The 16,717-nt window shown below is 42.0% G+C and overlaps 2 protein-coding genes across 6 annotated transcripts; both read right to left on the bottom strand.

The window, feature by feature from the left end:
• Positions 1 to 244: 244 nt before the first annotated feature.
• LOC149384707 (large ribosomal subunit protein uL2my, C-terminal part-like) lies at positions 245 to 2,431 on the bottom strand. Of its 4 annotated transcripts, none has more exons than XM_089625247.1 (3): positions 2,235 to 2,431; positions 1,636 to 2,161; positions 245 to 457 (listed from the first exon to the last, which is right to left on the bottom strand). In XM_089625247.1, exons 1-2 carry the CDS (start codon positions 2,323 to 2,325, stop codon positions 1,650 to 1,652), a joined length of 603 nt encoding a protein of 200 aa, XP_089481373.1. In that variant the 5' UTR covers positions 2,326 to 2,431; the 3' UTR covers positions 245 to 457; positions 1,636 to 1,649. The 4 variants fall into 4 exon arrangements, with proteins under 4 accessions (XP_089481373.1, XP_089481372.1, XP_089481374.1 ...); XM_089625246.1 differs by having other exon boundaries at positions 245 to 449; XM_089625248.1 differs by lacking the exon at positions 245 to 457 and adding an exon at positions 606 to 621.
• A 10,167-nt stretch (positions 2,432 to 12,598) lies between these two features.
• Positions 12,599 to 16,322, bottom strand: LOC149384706 (GPI mannosyltransferase 1-like). Of its 2 annotated transcripts, none has more exons than XM_089625242.1 (7): positions 16,167 to 16,322; positions 15,713 to 15,979; positions 15,510 to 15,604; positions 14,709 to 15,021; positions 14,445 to 14,627; positions 13,639 to 14,171; positions 12,599 to 13,081 (listed from the first exon to the last, which is right to left on the bottom strand). In XM_089625242.1, exons 4-7 carry the CDS (start codon positions 14,977 to 14,979, stop codon positions 12,773 to 12,775), a joined length of 1,296 nt encoding a protein of 431 aa, XP_089481368.1. In that variant the 5' UTR covers positions 14,980 to 15,021; positions 15,510 to 15,604; positions 15,713 to 15,979; positions 16,167 to 16,322; the 3' UTR covers positions 12,599 to 12,772. The 2 variants fall into 2 exon arrangements, with proteins under 2 accessions (XP_089481368.1, XP_089481369.1); XM_089625243.1 differs by having other exon boundaries at positions 15,538 to 15,604.
• Positions 16,323 to 16,717: the final 395 nt, after the last annotated feature.

The following is a 16,717-nucleotide window of genomic DNA, read 5'->3' as shown; positions in this document are numbered from 1 at the left end:
GGTCAATTTGGATACTACACGAGGAAGTATTCCATGTTGAACTTAACTAATTAGTTATTAGTTATTCCCAGTCTCCCAGACATCGAATTGATAGTTTTTAGGATACCACTTTATAACGGATCGGTTAGGTCACTTGATTATTCAGTTTTATCTATTCCTTTTTCTATAGGCGTAGTTGATGCAAAAGTAGATTTTGAGGACGACAGTTATCGAGTTTCAAATTTCTTAATTTATTCAAATTGTTAAAAACAAGAAAATTTTGGCAAAACTAAAACATTCATAATTTGATGATGATGTTGAATACAATAACGAAAGTCCTTGTAGAAAGCTTTTGACGTGGACAAGTGATGTGTGCGAAAACGAAAGAGAGCACACAGATCTTAATCAAAAGCTTATAGCAACGTTCGACAAAGCCAACGGCAGTGAGATAGGCTCAGCTTTTGCTAAATCTGCAAAACTAGGATTTGTAGAGAGAATAGCAAACTCAACTATATACATTGTAATGCAACATTGCTAAAATCATACCACATTTGCATGTCAATTGAATGCTAAATACAATCCAGATTTCCCTACGTTTGACTACTGCAATAAACACCTTCAAAGGGTTTTTAGGGCTGGGACCTATCAAGCGCGGCCAAATTCAGTATCTCATCCAACATTCAAGCTAGAAACAAAGTGAATTCAGCAGAAATTACCTATTCTAACCAGTATATTTATTTTAAGAGCTATCTGGTCAGAATCAAGATAATCAAACTTGTATGTCTAAAGCTAAATAGCCATGATTTTAAAACATCCCAAAAATAACAGCTTCATTCCTAATGAGAGAGCACTGTAAGTTTATGCATCGTCAAAGCTTAATAAGCATAAATGATTTGTATAAGAACTAAGATTCATAGCATTACATAAATGATAGTTAAGGCACTGACTCTGAACTTCAATACACATCAACAATTAATTATCAAACTAGATGATTGGAGAATGAAATCATAGGCTAACCATTTCAGAGTTCGAGGCGATATCTAATTCTTCAATAAATAAATAAAAAAAGACCAATTGATGCTTAGAGATGGGAAAAACAGGTAACATCATTAATAAAATGAAGCAAACGAAGAACATTATGATTTTTAAGCATATAAACTCATTTGTTGTTTCAAGCAATATAAACACTGCAATGATGCAAGAACTCGGTCAATTCTATTTATTCAATTCCTCAAAAATCAAATGTCTTTATAAATAAATGAATTAAAAAAAAGATAGTTTTCGTACTCAGAATCAACAGTAGTCTGTCGTGCCAAAACATCCCTGCTAACTCACTGAGTTTACACCTAATTCATATGTTATACACCGCTGACAATAAAATGTATAAAACACGAAAACAAGAACACACAGATCCACGCAAAAGCCGACACATATGAGAGAAATTTCAGTATGTCAAAAAATCGAATGTAATTCTCGAGTCCTAGACAAAAGCAGGAAAGCTACAAAGGTTGGTGAACATCGTATCTGTGTACACGATGAAATTGGAAATCAAGTGAAAATAGACAGAGACACGCTTTCAAACTGGAAACCTTTTATTGTAGTTGTTCTAAAAGTTCTAACCAAACAAAAAAAAAAGAGAGAGAGAAGTGACATTACATGAAGTGAGTTGTTCACTTTCTGCGCTTGAGAGGGCCGGTCTTGAAGCCGGACTTGCAGGGCTTACCCCAGGGAGTGCGAGAAGTGGTTCCCCAGGAGCCGCTACTCTTGCTCTTGCCTTCTCCTCCGCCGTGAGGATGGTCGATCGGGTTCATGGCCACACCTCGCACCGTCGGCCGAATCCCCAGCCACCGGCTGTTCCCGGCCTTTCTCAGCTTCTTCGCGGAGTGCCCCGGATTCGACACCACTCCCACCGTCGCCCGGCAACCCGAGTCCACCCACTTCTCGCGCCCGGAGGGCAGCCGGATCAGGCACCCCGCCGCCGACGGCTCTTTCAGGATCTTCGCCGACGTTCCGGCGGAGCGGACCAGCTTGCCGCCCTGCCCCGGCCGGAGCTCCAGGTTGTGGATTATGGTCCCGATCCGCATCGCCGACAGAGGCATCGAGCTTCCGATCATGGAGTTGATGTCCATGTGCATCAGCTGGCTCCGCAGAGATCCTTTCTCGCCCGCCGTCGCCGCCGCGTCTGGCGCCGTGGAAACGAGATTTAGGGTTTAGAGAATGCGATGATTAACGAAAATTCGGAGGGGGTTTCTCACCGGGAGCGATGTTGCGGGCGGTGGCGGAGAGGCCGTTGGGGCAGATTACGTAGCTCACGAAGCACTTCGTTGCTTTGCGAAGCGCAGCCATGGATTCCGGCGTTCTGATCAAACGAAATACGCACAGAGGCACTCTAAAATTTCAAAACCCTCTTACTGTACATGGGAGATTTTTTTAATTGAAACTATAGATTCCGTCTGGAACCTTATATTACAAAGGAAAATATAAATTTGAAAGAAAATGAAAATAAACATGAGAAAATAAAAAAAAAATTAACATATGAAAAAATAAAATAAAAATGAAAATTTATAGTATTTATGTATTTTTTTTTTTTTAAAGCAGTATTTATGTTTGTTTAGATGTGCTAAATATGCAAACATGGAAAATACGAAATAAATTTTTTAATACAACCCAAATTCTTTTTTATATATTTTATCATATTCCGTTGACCCAACCAAAAAAAACAAATGTAACTGATTAAACCGCAAAATTATTTTTATACATCAATCTCTTCATTAAAACAAATGTAATTGATTAAACAAAATCTGAACACAATAAAAACCACAAATTCATAGAGCAATTGCAAAATCGGAACTTTTATGTTTGAAAAATCAATCACAACTTTTATGTTATCATCAAAATCAGAGAAACCACAAATTTGGAACCCTAATCTCACGAATTCAAGAGAGAATCATTCGAATACTTGGTACGAGCTATGGAATTGATCGGTGAGTCTTCAAGCATTTTTCATTTTCCACATTTTCAAAAGGAAAATAGAATTTGTGTTTTAGTTATACAACTTCTCTCCTATTTTTCATCAAATAAACTTTCCCTTTTATTTTATCCAATCCAAACAACACGGGAAAAAACACAAAATATTCTCATCTCTTTTTCTCTTGAATTTTCGGGTTCAAAATGGACCCAAAACAAAATTGGTTTTAAATAAAATAAAATAAAATAAAAACAAACATGGAGAAGATAAAGTTTTTGAAAAGAATTATTGAGAAAATATTTTTTTAGTCGTAAATTTTATTTTATTATATTCATACTTTTTTCTTACTAAATCTGTTTACTATTTTGAATTCAATTTAAGTTCGTTTATTGTTTACGACTTTCATTTAAAGAACAAAATTTTCAAATAACTATTTATAGTTTTAAAAAAATCTAATTGTTATTATTATTTTCATTTTCGTAAAAGAAAGTATTATTTCTAAACATTTAAAATAATCGCTATTTTAAATCATATTGCTATTTAAAATTTGTATTCTTATAATTAACCCAATTAAGTGTAAAGCCATTATATTAGGCATATTGTTGTTAAAATTACGGTGAGTTTTTTTATTAAGTATTATGATGTTTTATCAATGTACATTGACTACTGCTTTGAGGGATTTTTCCTTGTCCGAAAAATATGAAAGCCCAACCCAAAAACAAAAAAGCACGGTAAGCTCAGTCCAAGAAACATAGCGGAAAGCTCGAAAACTTAACCAAATGGCATGAAGCAACCCGATTCTATCTCAACAAGCGGGACTTGCCTGAAGCCACCCGCTTCTATCCCAACAAGCGGCTCGCTTGAAGCCATCCGCTTCTATCTCAACAAGTGGGGCTTGCTCGAAGCCACTCACTTCTATCTCAATAAGTGGGGCTCGCTTGAAGCAGTCCGCTTCCACACCGACAAGCGGCTCGCTTGAAGCAACCCGCTCCTATATCAACAAGTGGCATGCTTGAAGCGAAAAGCCTTTATTTTAACAAGCGGCTCGCTTGAAGTAACCCCGCTTCCAACAGGGCAGGACTGACCTTAACCCCTGACCCATAAGAATAACCCAAGTAAAGTGAAAAATCAACCAGAATACCCATCACCTTATTATAAATACCTAAGACAAACACATATCAAGGGCTGGTTTTTTCTCTCTAACTAGACTATGTCAAATCCTCTATTCAGCTATTTCTCTTACTAGAAACACCTTTGAGACCGAAATCAAGAATAAAGATAAACAAAGCCACTTCCCTCGCACAATTTCATATAAAAAAAGAGGAACAATCTACTTTCATTCTCTCTAGAGTGGAAGAAGAAAAGTTCACGCTCCTTCACAACCCAAGGCTCCCGAACCAAATTATATTCCCTCTACAAGAGTGTCCAAGAACTTGAGAAATCGATTATCATGGTCGTCACTTGATAAGAGGAATATTACATCACTAATCTCACAGATTCGAAGAAGCGTGGCCAAGTCCGCTCATGCCACGTATCCGTAAGTATTATTCCAAAAAACGGCTTAAGATTTTGGCGCTAGAATGAGGGGATCTTGAGAACAATCACGTATAGGATCTCCACCAGCAAAACTCTCATTTCTCAAGTAGGAAGGAGCTTCAACGACAACCAAGGAATTTCCACTACGCCAAGAAATCACCATGTCGAACCGCGCGGCCGTCTTCGAGAATGGCGCTCCCCTGCGAATGGAGAGTGTGGCCCTCCCCTGCGAATGGAGAGTGTGGCGCTCCACATGCGAGCACGAACGCAGGCAAGGTAAGGACATGCACAGGAAGCCCCGCTGGCGAGCGCGGGCCCGTCAACGAACGTCGTCCCGACGGCCAATCCGAACACCACTAGCGCGGCAAACCCTACCGACCCAGTGTTCATCGATCGAGACGATCAGATGGAGCGTCTTGAGAATAGTCTTTTCTTGCTAACAAGCGAGTTCGTAGGAGACGGGGAAGAGCGAGCCATGAGGCGCCACACCCGGACAAGAGGCAGATAGGTGCAAGATGCCTACTCAGGAGGCCAGGGGCGCGAGCACGGGGAAACGCCCACTGGGGAACTACATGAAGAAGACAACTAAGGTGACTTGCCCAACCCGAGCATATGGGACATCGGCAACAACCACCAAGAAGAGCAGTTGACCACATGCGAACAGGTACCGTTGCGCCTCGGAGGCTCGCCGCATCGAGGGGCAGAGAGACTCGCGCCCACAATCCCGCGTCAACCTTCCTTCGGCTGCTCGTTCCGCATAAAGAGCAAGAACCAAATCGCGAAGGTCCACTTTCAAATGTCCAGGACAGGGGAGGAAGTCGCCGATAGTGCAAATGTAAGAAGGTTCTCACCACCCCGACGCACCAGGTTGTCAGGAGCCAAACATGGACTTGCGGCGTCACCTTAACGCTCGGTGGGAAATCCCAAGGCGCCAAGCCGCACCGTAGACCAATGGACCATAGGAAAATGCCCCCAGCAATGGCGATGCCACCCGCGCCGCACGCCACCCAAGCGTCAAACGAAAGAGGGCGCACCACAAGTTCTCACCCGCCGCCACGCAGGCCGAGAACAAAGAGTTTACCAATATGATCAAAGTATTGAGGGAAGAAGTCTGAGAGCTACGAGCGGTGCAGACGAAGACCCCGATGGTAAGAAGCATGATCGAAGACGTAGCCTCGCAATTCGCTGCGCACGTGCTCATCGACGATACCGGAGGGAATTTCTGCCCACCCACCATGTCGCTCTACTTCTTGTTGCTAATCCTCTGTGGGATGATCCTATCTTCCTTCTCATAACTGCAATTAAAGGGACAAGTCACATTGTTAGTAATACCAACTATGTAAAAATTTTATTAAATTTTAATATTAAGTGTGACAAATTTAATTGTACTAATTTGATATTTTGTTGTCAAACCTTTGGGACGGCGAAGGGGTGGCAGGGGTCAATTTTTGGGCAAGTTGACAAAACAAATATAAATAATTTAAAAATTCGACAATTAATGTAACAATGGTGAACTCCGGCAGAATTCTACGGCAGTAGACATGATTTTTCATCCAACACAATGAGTCTATTTTTGAAGCTCTTCTCGCTACGAATCCGTAGGATTTAAAATCACACGATTTTCGAGTTCATATGAGTAATATATGGATTTTTGAAGCAGGTGACGAGGAGAAGATGAATGACCCGGTGAGGAACGACGATGACGAGGAGCAGGTGAATGACCCGGTGAGGAACGACGATGATGAGGAGCAGGTGAATGACCCGGTGAGGAACGACGATGATGAGGAGCAGGTGAATGACCCGGTGAGGAACGACGATGACGAGGAGCAGGTGAATGACCCGGTGAGGAACGACGATGATGAGGAGCAGGTGAATGACCCGGTGAGGAACGACGATGACGAGGAGCAGGTGAATGACCCGGTGAGGAACGACGATGATGAGGAGCAGGTGAATGACCCGGTGAGGAACGACGATGACAAGAAGGTTCTCACCACCCCGACGCACCAGGTCGTCCGGAGCCAAACATGGACTTGCGGCGTCACATTAACGCTCGGTGGGAAATCCCAAGGCGCCAAGCCGCACCGGAGACTAATGGACCACAGGAAAATACCCCCAGCAATGGCGACGCCACCCGCGCCGCATGCCACCCAAGCGTCAAACGAAAGAGGGCGCACCACAAGTTCTCACCCGCCGCCACGCAAGCCGAGAACAAAGAGTTGACCAATATGGTGAACGTTCTGAGGGAAGAACTCTGAGAGCTACGAGCGGTGCAGACGAAGACCCCGCTGGTAAGAAGCATGATGGAAGGCGTAGCCTTGCAATTCGCTGCGCACGTGCTCATCGACGATACCGGAGGGAATTTCTGCCCACCCACCATGTCGCTCTACTTCTTGTTGCTAATCCTCTGTGGGATGATCCTATCTTCCTGCTCATAACTGCAATAAAAGGGACAAGTCACATTGTTAGTAATGCCAACTATGTAAATAAAATTTTATTAAATTTTAATATTAAGTGTGACAAATTTAATTGTACTAATTTGATATTTTGTTGTCAAACCTTTGGGACGACGAAAGGCTGGCAGGGGTCAATTTTTGGGCAAGTTGACAAAAAAAATATAAATAATTTAAAAATTCGACAATTAATGTAACAATGGTGAACTCCGGCTGAATTCTACAGTACTAGACTTGATTTTTCATCCAACACAATGAGTCTATTTTTGAAGTTCTTCTCGCTACGAATCCGTAGAATTTAAAATCACTCAATTTCGTGTTCATATGAGTAATATATGGATTTTTGAAGCAGGTGACGAGGAGCAGGTGAATGACCCGGTGATGAGCGACGATGACGAGGAGCAGGTGAATGACCCTGTGAGGAACGACGATGACGAGGAGCATGTGAATGACCCGGTGAGGAACGACGATGACTCGGTGAGTAACGACGATGACGAGGAGCAGGTGAATGACCCGGTGAGGAACGACGATGACGAGGAGCAGGTGAATGACCCGGTGAGGAACGACGATGACGAGGAGCAGGTGAATGACTCGGTGAGGAACGACGATGACAAGAAGGTTCTCACCACCCCGACGCACCAGGTTGTCAGGAGCCAAACATGGACTTGCAGCGTCACCTTAACGCTCGGTGGGAAATCCCAAGGTGCCAAGCTGCACCGTAGACCAATGGACCACAGGAAAATGCCCCCAGCAATGGCGATGCCACCCGCGCCGCACGCCACCCAAGCGTCAAACGAAAGAGGGCGCACCACAAATTCTCACCCGCCGCCACGCAGGCCGAGAACAAAGAGTTGACCAATATGATCAACGTATTGAAGGAAGAAGTCTGAGAGCTACGAGCGGTGCAGACGAAGACCCCGATGGTAAGAAGCATGATCGAAGACGTAGCCTCGCAATTCGATGCGCACGTGCTTATCGACGATACCGGAGGGAATTTCTGCCCACCCACCATGTCGCTCTACTTCTTGTTGCTAATCCTCTGTGGGATGATCTTATCTTCCTTCTCATAATTGCAATTAAAGGGACAAGTCACATTGTTAGTAATGCCAACTATGTAAATAAAATTTTATTAAATTTTAATATTAAGTGTGACAAATTTAATTGTACTAATTTGATATTTTTTTGTCAAACCTTTGGGACGGTGAAGGGATGGCAGGGGTCAATTTTTGGGCAAGTTGACAAAAAAAATATAAATAATTTAAAAATTCGACAATTAATGTAACAATGGTGAACTCCGTAAGAATTCTACAGTACTAGACTTGATTTTTCATCTAACACAATGAGTCTATTTTTGAAGCTCTTCTCGCTACGAATCTGTAGGATTAAAAATCACTCAATTTCGAGTTCATATGAGTAATATATGGATTTTTGAAGCAGGTGACGAGGAGCAGGTGAATGACCCGGTGAGGAACGACGATGACGAGGAGCAGGTGAATGACCCGTTGAGGAACGACGATGACGAGGAGCAGGTGAATGACCCGGTGAGGAACGATGATGACAAGAAGGTTTTCACCACCCCGACGCACCAGGTCGTCCGGAGCCAAACATGGACTTGCAACGTCACCTTAACGCTCGGTGGGAAATCCCAAGTCGCCAATCCGCACCGGAGACCAATGGACCACAGGAAAATGCCCCCAGCAATGGCGACGCCACCCGCGCCGCACGCCACCCAAGCGCCAAATGAAAGAGGGTGCACCACAAGTTCTCACCCGCCGCCACGCAGGCCGAGAACAAAGAGTTGACCGATATAGTCAACGTACTGAGGGAAGAAGTCTGAGAGCTACGAGCGGTGCAGACGAAGACCCCGCTGGTAAGAAGCATGATGGAAGGCGTAGCCTCGCAATTCACTGCGCATGTGCTCATCGACGATATCGGAGGGAATTTCTGCCCACCCACCATGTCGCTCTACGATGGGAGCACAGACCCCCTCTACCACATCCATCAATACTAGATTAATATGAGAATGACAGGATAGTCACTGTCAACGATGTGTCAGGCGTTTTGCCTTACGCTCGCTGGCACTTCGTTCGGGTGATTCCAAAGGCTCGGTGGAGGGTCTTTTCAGTCGTTCAATAATCTCTAAGATAGGTTCCTCACTCGCGTCTCCGCCTCACGAGTGCAAATGATTGAAAAGTCCCACCTCCTGACAATCAAGCAAGGCAGCTCTGAGGCGCTCCAGCATTACCTCAACCGGTTTATCGAAGAATTGAATAAGGTAGACGACTACGAAGATAGCAAAGCTATCTATGCCTTCATCGACGACCTGTAAGCTTGCGACCTCTTGACGTCGCTGGTAAAACAGCGACTCACCACAATGATAGAGCTCATTTCTCAAGCCACCCCACATATTTCGATCGAGGAGTACTACGAAAGCCGAAGGGTCCGCGAGAGGGAGAGTCGTTGCAGGGACGAGGATGAAGCAAACGACGACCAGCAAAGGAAGAAAAGTCGGAGCACCAATGTCGCGGTCTCGAACGTCTGACTCCTGCCAAAACAGAGACCTCTGCTAGTCGAGAAGTTTCAAAGGAACGCCGACTTCATACCACTCAAGACCATGCCAGACCGAATTATGGCCCTGACGGAGATATGTTCACTGAGCCCTGACCCTTGGTGAAGGATCTGTCAAAACGCAACAAGAACAAGTACTACCACTTCCACAAGGACCACGGCCATCTCACCGCTGAATGAATCCAGCTCAGGAGGCAGATCGAGAATCACATCCACAACGTCGAGCTGAAGGAATTTGTGATGGCGATGGTGGTCAACCCGAACCCCGCGCCGAGGAGGCAGACTCCACAAAACGACGGGCGACAGAACCGCGAGAAGGAGATCATGGCGAGCGGAAGCAACAACGACAACGCCCGAGGAAACAAAACCAATGCCCCGCTCAACCTCGTGACCACCATCTTCGGAGGACCCGAGGCGGGAGACACCTTGCACGAATGAAAGAACAACGCGGGGGCGGCGGCCAGAGAGGGATCCCCCATCACATCAATATTACCTAGAGCAAGTGGCCGACCACGCCGTACGTGACGATTCACTTCATAAAAGAGGAAGCTCGCCAAGTGATGCACCCGCACAACGACGCCATCGTTGTTTAGAGCACAAGTGGCGAAAAGGATGCACCACTAATCATTTCAATCACCTGCGACCCTCTATTAGGCTAGATTTACTGCCGCGTTCTGGAGGACCTTGCATGCCACACCGCGACCCTAAAAACCTAGTATTGGAGTTAGGACTCTCGAGCCCTGACCATAACGAAACCCTAAAGTTCCGGCCCAAACCCAAGTTGTTGTTACTTTGATTGCGAAAAGGTGATCATAACCATCCCCCCTCCCCAACTCCGCTATTCCTATCACTGAGCTCGCCTTTGCCTCAGTTGTTGTTTCCGCTGATTTTGACTCCACTAGTCGCTCACCATCACATTGTTGCTCGCCCGAACCGGACATCTTTTGCCGCAAACTCCAAAATTGCCAAAGATGTTGCTACCATCGTCTTGACCCAAACCTCTCCCACGAAGACATCCCTCTCATCACCATAAGTCGTGTCGTTGCCAAATTTGTGTCCTCCAACCACTACAAATGTATTTGACACCTTAGACTACGGTTTTGTTTCACTCTCTTCCAAAGTCGTGTCTGCGATCAACATCTTGGAATGCTGGTCAACATTTTCACCCTTTACATTCAAATCATTCTTTATATTGTGTGATTCGTTATGATATTGTGACACAAACTATTTTTTCCGGCTCACCGCGAATTTCAACGCCTCTAATTGTTAGTCCACAATGGTATGCCTCATTATTCATTATGAAGCTTGTTAGATATTGATGCCTAAGCAATGAGCAACGCCTTGATTTGTTTCCACTAGATCTATTTGTGTCTCTATCACAAGAGGCTCATACCAAATTGTTAGGAATCAGGATTTCGATCTCTTGATGGGAGCAATTGTGCTTCAATTATTGGTAATCGAAAATAGTCAATAATGCAAACCTCCACTGAAACCTAATACCTTCTTGTGTTTTAGAGAAAATAAATTTATTTGGTTGGAGGCTCATTAGTAAAATAGATATTCATTTATAAGCATCTCTAGAGACAATTCCGGAATAACATAATTAAAATCCTAACTACTTTATTAAAGCCCTAAATTCCTAATACATAATTAAAAAGACTAACGACAAGATTTGTGATTCCATAAAAAATACTAATGGCTAAATGCAAACAGCTTTGTTCTTTTTTTTTTTTTTAATATATAGCTTGTTCATATATGCACTCACTTTATACTGGCCAAGGAGCAAAATTTGTAGTCACTCCGATGATAGGTTCTAAACGCTGACGAAAGTTGCTGACGAAAATCAGCAACTTTCGTCGGCGTCGCCGCTGCCGGTGGTCTAGCAGTCAACAAAGAGTGTATTTTTCGTTTCTTCTTAGCATGCTGTTCGATAATCGTCGAAACGACGTGACATTCTGTCTAAAAACGATCGAACGTTTTCGTTGTATGTAAAAAGATAAAAAAAAATAAGAATTAAAAGATAAAAAATGAAGAATTTCGGCGTTGATGTAGGCATTTTTTTTTTTGTGAAGAAACACCATTTTTGTGTTGTGAAGAAGAAGAGGGAGAGAAAGACGTTGTCAACTTTATTAAAAAATTTAATTTTACTTAGGTCTGCGTGTGATGAAATGACTAATGACTGGATGGTCTGACCACCTACTCACAACAGTCAAAAGTTGCCCATGTACTTAATAGTTAATATATATTTATTTATTTTATTTTATTATAACTCTTGTGCAAATTTTAAGCCAATATACGCTGTAAAAAATTATTAAAAAAATAGTTAATGCGAGAGTATTTAATATTATTTTTGTACAAAAATAATTAGATATTGAAGATTATAAAATATAGTTGACATAAATCTCAATTAAAAATTAAAAAGATACATACGTACATACATATATGTATATATAACATATAATGTAACATTATTTTCATTCGGTTTTTCACCGGCACGTTGATTTTTCATCGAAAACGGCATTTTATTTGTTATTTTTCATATTTTTTCCGTTCGGTTTTCCGTCGACTTATCGATTTTCCGTAAATCAGAAAGCTCGAAACGGTGTCGAAAATGGTATATCGAATGACCTACATTGGTAGTGGATGCTCTAAGTTTATGAAGAAAAAAATTATCCATGCTCAGCAGTTATCGAATTTGATAATTAACAAGCATATCTTATTCAAACTTCCGAAAAAAAATTATCCATGCTCAGCCAGTTATCGAATTTGATAATTAACAAGCATATCTTATTCAAACTTCCGAAAAAAATTATCCATGCTCAGCCAGTTATCTTATTCCTACATGATCAGAAGGAAAGGTATTTAGTTGTGTGACCGAGTCAAAGGAGCTCTTGTCACCACTGCCTTCATCGGATACATAACATACATGTTGCTTCTTACATATACGAACAAAAATTGTTAATGTCTCGTCCATATTACAAGAACTTGCGTTAACCTAGAACAAGCTGATCCAATTTGCATTTTTATCCGAATCATGTGGTCAGACATGGTAACTATAGAGATGCGTGAAAGATCAGAGAAGAGCAATACACCAGTATGGAGAAATAAATAGCAAGTTGGGAAAATTGGATAAATACCAGTATGCTTATAGTTGATTATTGGTCCGCTCCCAAAAACTTGAACTTCTGAACACAGAAAATGAAAACTAAAAGCTTGATTCTAAATTATCAAAACAACATAAGCTGATCCTAAATTACCAAACCAAAATCTGTCAATTGTATTTCTTTTCATCGCCGGTAGTTTCTGATCGAGTGAAAAGCGGAGAGTACCTATGATGGCGAATGAGAGAGAGAAGAAGATACGTGTTTGCGGCGAGGAATACAATGCTGGCCATCCAAAGTTGAAGAAAGACGTTCTTTCCCTTGAACTCGAGCAAATATCCCCACATCAACCAGTGAAGTTGCGCTCCAACCCACACGAGAATACAAGAAAGGCCTTTCCACCAGAATTTTATGTCGCTCCATGGTAGCAGCAAAGGCAACAGACAAAAGAACCACACAAAGTACTGCGCTGTTATCACCTATTAATTGCGCCAATTAAAAACAAAGTCAGACACTGCGTCTTTTAACGAGGTCTTTTATTGATAAAAAGTCAGACTTTTCAGCGCAAATGGTTCAGGAATTATTGCACTAGTGGCAATTTAGTCCCTAGACCATCTGTAATTCCTTGTATTCGATTCGGCATTAACATGATCTAATACATCAGCTCTTTCTCGATTATTTCAATTAGTTGACACATTTTTCTTCGCTGATTCCTCTCAATGAAATTTGCCATGTTCCACTTACTTAAATTATTTTTGGAGCAAAACGGTCTTCGAACTATTTATTACATAGTATTTTAGTTATTTTCTATTAAAATAATTTTTTGTACGAAATTTAACACAGGAACAACTTCATGCATATTAAAAATTTAAATAAACTGTTGATTGTGTTAAAGAAACTAATTAAATTATATACTGATTTTGTAAAAATTAAGCAATTCAACATATAAATAATAAAACCATGAACGCGTGGGAAAATTTATCAACGATTATTTTCTACGAATTCACGTATCAGTGGTTCATTTTCTTGCACTAACCTTGTTGAATGCCACGAACGCCACAGTTTGGACGAAGAAGCAGAAGGGAAGATCTTGGGCAAAGCGTAAAATGAGAACTATTTGGACTGTGAACTGCGGCAAAAAAGAAACGAGCTTCTCCGCGATCAATAGTTTGTGCTCATACTGAAGGTAGATGTGGTAAAAGTACAAGGAAAAATTGTGCCTCGGGTCCGCTCGGGTGAGATGATATAGCAGAGCCTCGTGCAGGAACTCCCATCCGTATAAGTAGAAGAACAACGCGGTGCAACCAAAGAAAACAGATCCAGAGACTACCCCGAAGAGTATTCTCTCCCTCGTGAGGGTACTTCTTAAAAGGGACAATGGATTGGATATGATCCCCAGTCCCCGAGACGATTCTTGTTCGACGCGGCTCCAACTTTGAAGTGATGGTTGATTGGTGGATCCGAAGACTTGCGGATCAAGAATCAGAAGAATGGGAATCGCGTATATAATGGGATAGATTCTGAAGTGGACGATGAGCCCGTACCAAACCGCGGCTTGTAAAACACGTTCTGGACAAAGGGATAAACAAAAGACTTTCGGGTCTCAATTGGGTTCATCGAAAACAACATAGATTGCAAGTACCATAGATAGACTTACTAATATGAAACCTTTTCACAACCTCATCAACAAGGGAAAGTGATTAGGATAGTTCTAATAACTCGCCTCTATGGAATTCTCACACGAAAATTAAGTTTTAAGCACAGAGTTTTGTATAGTATATATCGAGAGGGAGAGAGAGAGAGAGAGAGCTGTTTTTAAGCTAGAAGAGTGGAAACTCACACCCTTCATGAGGCATATGATGATCCAAAGAAGCATAGCACAGACAATAGGCTCGCAGTTTCCTCGGGTTCCGATCGTAAACGTGAAAGGATTGAAGAGCCAACACGCCGCAGAAACAATTCGCATTTTCTCAGGTACACCGCGCTGCTTCAAAATTGTGTTTATGAAGAACCCCACGAGCAAATCTAAAGAATTTTCTCATTAAAAAAGAATATATCAAGAGAAAATCACAAGAAAAAGTAGGAAGTTAGTCAAATACAATTTACCTGAAGCCGAGAAGATGAATTTTCCCCAAGAGCGGTGGACGAACGAATTGGGGAGGAGAAAAAACGCGAGCAAAGGCGAGTATCGGTAAGTGGATCGCCGGAATGGAGATTCCCCGGAAGCCATTAGAGAGGCTGCGTCAGAGAACACGAGGTAGTCGATGTCCGTGTAATGGACCTCCATGTGCGTGTCTTGCCATTCTCCGTATATGATCAGGACGGCCCTCAGAACCGCAGAGGCGATGATGAGAGCGTTGAAACTCGCAAACGCCATTATTATTGGCGATCACAGCTTCGTCATTACCAAAGAGCACAGCTTTTGAAGGTTCAAGAAAGAAAGGAAGCTTATCAACGAAAGACAGTTTCTACCATACACTCGGATTCCATCTTTTTTACGATTTGAGTTTAACTTGAAAACAAAACGGCTTTTAAACACGACAATGAGCCCGTTTGGTTCAGTTTTTTAAAGCCTGTTTTTGTTTTTACAAAAAACCAAACTGCCAATGTGGCGTTTGGTAAAACGGAAAAACTCCAAAAACGATTTTGCACTTTGTACGTATGTTATGAAAGCTACAATTATATCTCCAGAACTACAATTACAGTAATGTCCTCATTTATTTTTGAAATTCCGAAATTATTTCCTAATAACCCTCTAACGAACACACTACCTTCTTCTTCAGACTAGCGTTCAAACCAAAAATATCTCCTAAAATTTCTCAAAAGATTATCATGAATATCTCATATACAGCTTAAGTGAATAAATAAATTAGCAGATTATCAAAAGCAATCAGAAATTACACGTACAGTTCAGTTCCGTTTAAAAAATGAAAACCTGCAAGCACCGACGCATTTGAACCGGATCTCTCAATCAACCTCTGAACAGTACGCTGGGGAAGAAACTGAAAAGAACATATTCCAGGTTAGTCTTTTTTTTTTTGTTTCTGTTCCCAAATGATCTAAGTAGACAGTAAACCTAAAGTGCAAAACAATGAAGAAATAAAACAAACCTAGTTGGAGAAGACACATTTGCCGCTATGGTTCGAGTACAGAGTTATCGGAGAGCTGATGAAGCTCAAGTCGGCGGCGTCTCTGAAGGAGCGGTTCATCTTGGAGCAGAAGATCAACGACCTCTGGCCAACGACCCCGAGAACTACACCAAAGTCCAGACCAAGGCCTGGAGCCACCTGGCGGACGACGGCGACGGCGACGTGGACCCCTCCTTGGACGACGCTGGGAACAAGCTCGACTACACTTTTGGGAGGCGCGGAAAGCTCCTAATGGCGAAACAAACAAAAAACCAGATCAAAACCCAAACAAAATAATCCCGGATTTGAAATCAAGCCAGAAAATATCAAAACCCCCAAACCCCTAAAATCAAAAACCTAGAAAACCCCTAAACCAGAAAACCTAGAAATCAAAAACCCCCCACTTATAAATCAGCTCAACGATTTGAAAATCGACCTCGAGCACAAAGGATTTGAAGAAAAAATCAGCTCATAGCCTCGTTTCCCCGGCGTTCTGCGTGATCGAGCCGCTCGGTCGCTTTCTCTCTCTCTAAAAAAAGATGTCGCGAGTTTTAGAATGTGAGGAAGAAAAGAATTAACCGAAGTTAGTCTTACCACCGAGTGAGTTAAGTAAACCAGTATGTGTATTTTACATTTTTACTATTGAAAGAATTAAAATAATACATTTTTTTTAAAGAATTAAAAGAATTAACCGATTGAAAGAAATAAGAGAAAATAATACATTTTTTTAAGTTTTACTATTTACTATTTCATATGTTATATAATAGAAATAATTCATTTTTTAAATTTTATTTAATTATTGTAGTAAAAATTTATTTGAATTAAATGTATACTTGTAGATGACTGAAAATCAAGATACACGACCTCGAACAAAAGCAGTATGGGATAATGATGCGGTTGAAATCTTATGCGACGTATATATTGCGGAGATTGAAGCTGAAAATCGACCGGGAACAAGCTTCACCAAAGTAGGATGGGAGAATATGG

The sequence above is a fragment of the Urtica dioica genome, chromosome 9, assembly GCF_054948205.1.
Source record: "Urtica dioica subsp. dioica isolate 48M chromosome 9, U.dioica_male_clone48M_v1_H2, whole genome shotgun sequence".
Classification (NCBI taxonomy): Eukaryota; Viridiplantae; Streptophyta; class Magnoliopsida; order Rosales; family Urticaceae; genus Urtica; species Urtica dioica.
Note: the sequence above shows the minus strand (reverse complement) of the source record. Positions and strands in the feature narration are given on the sequence as shown.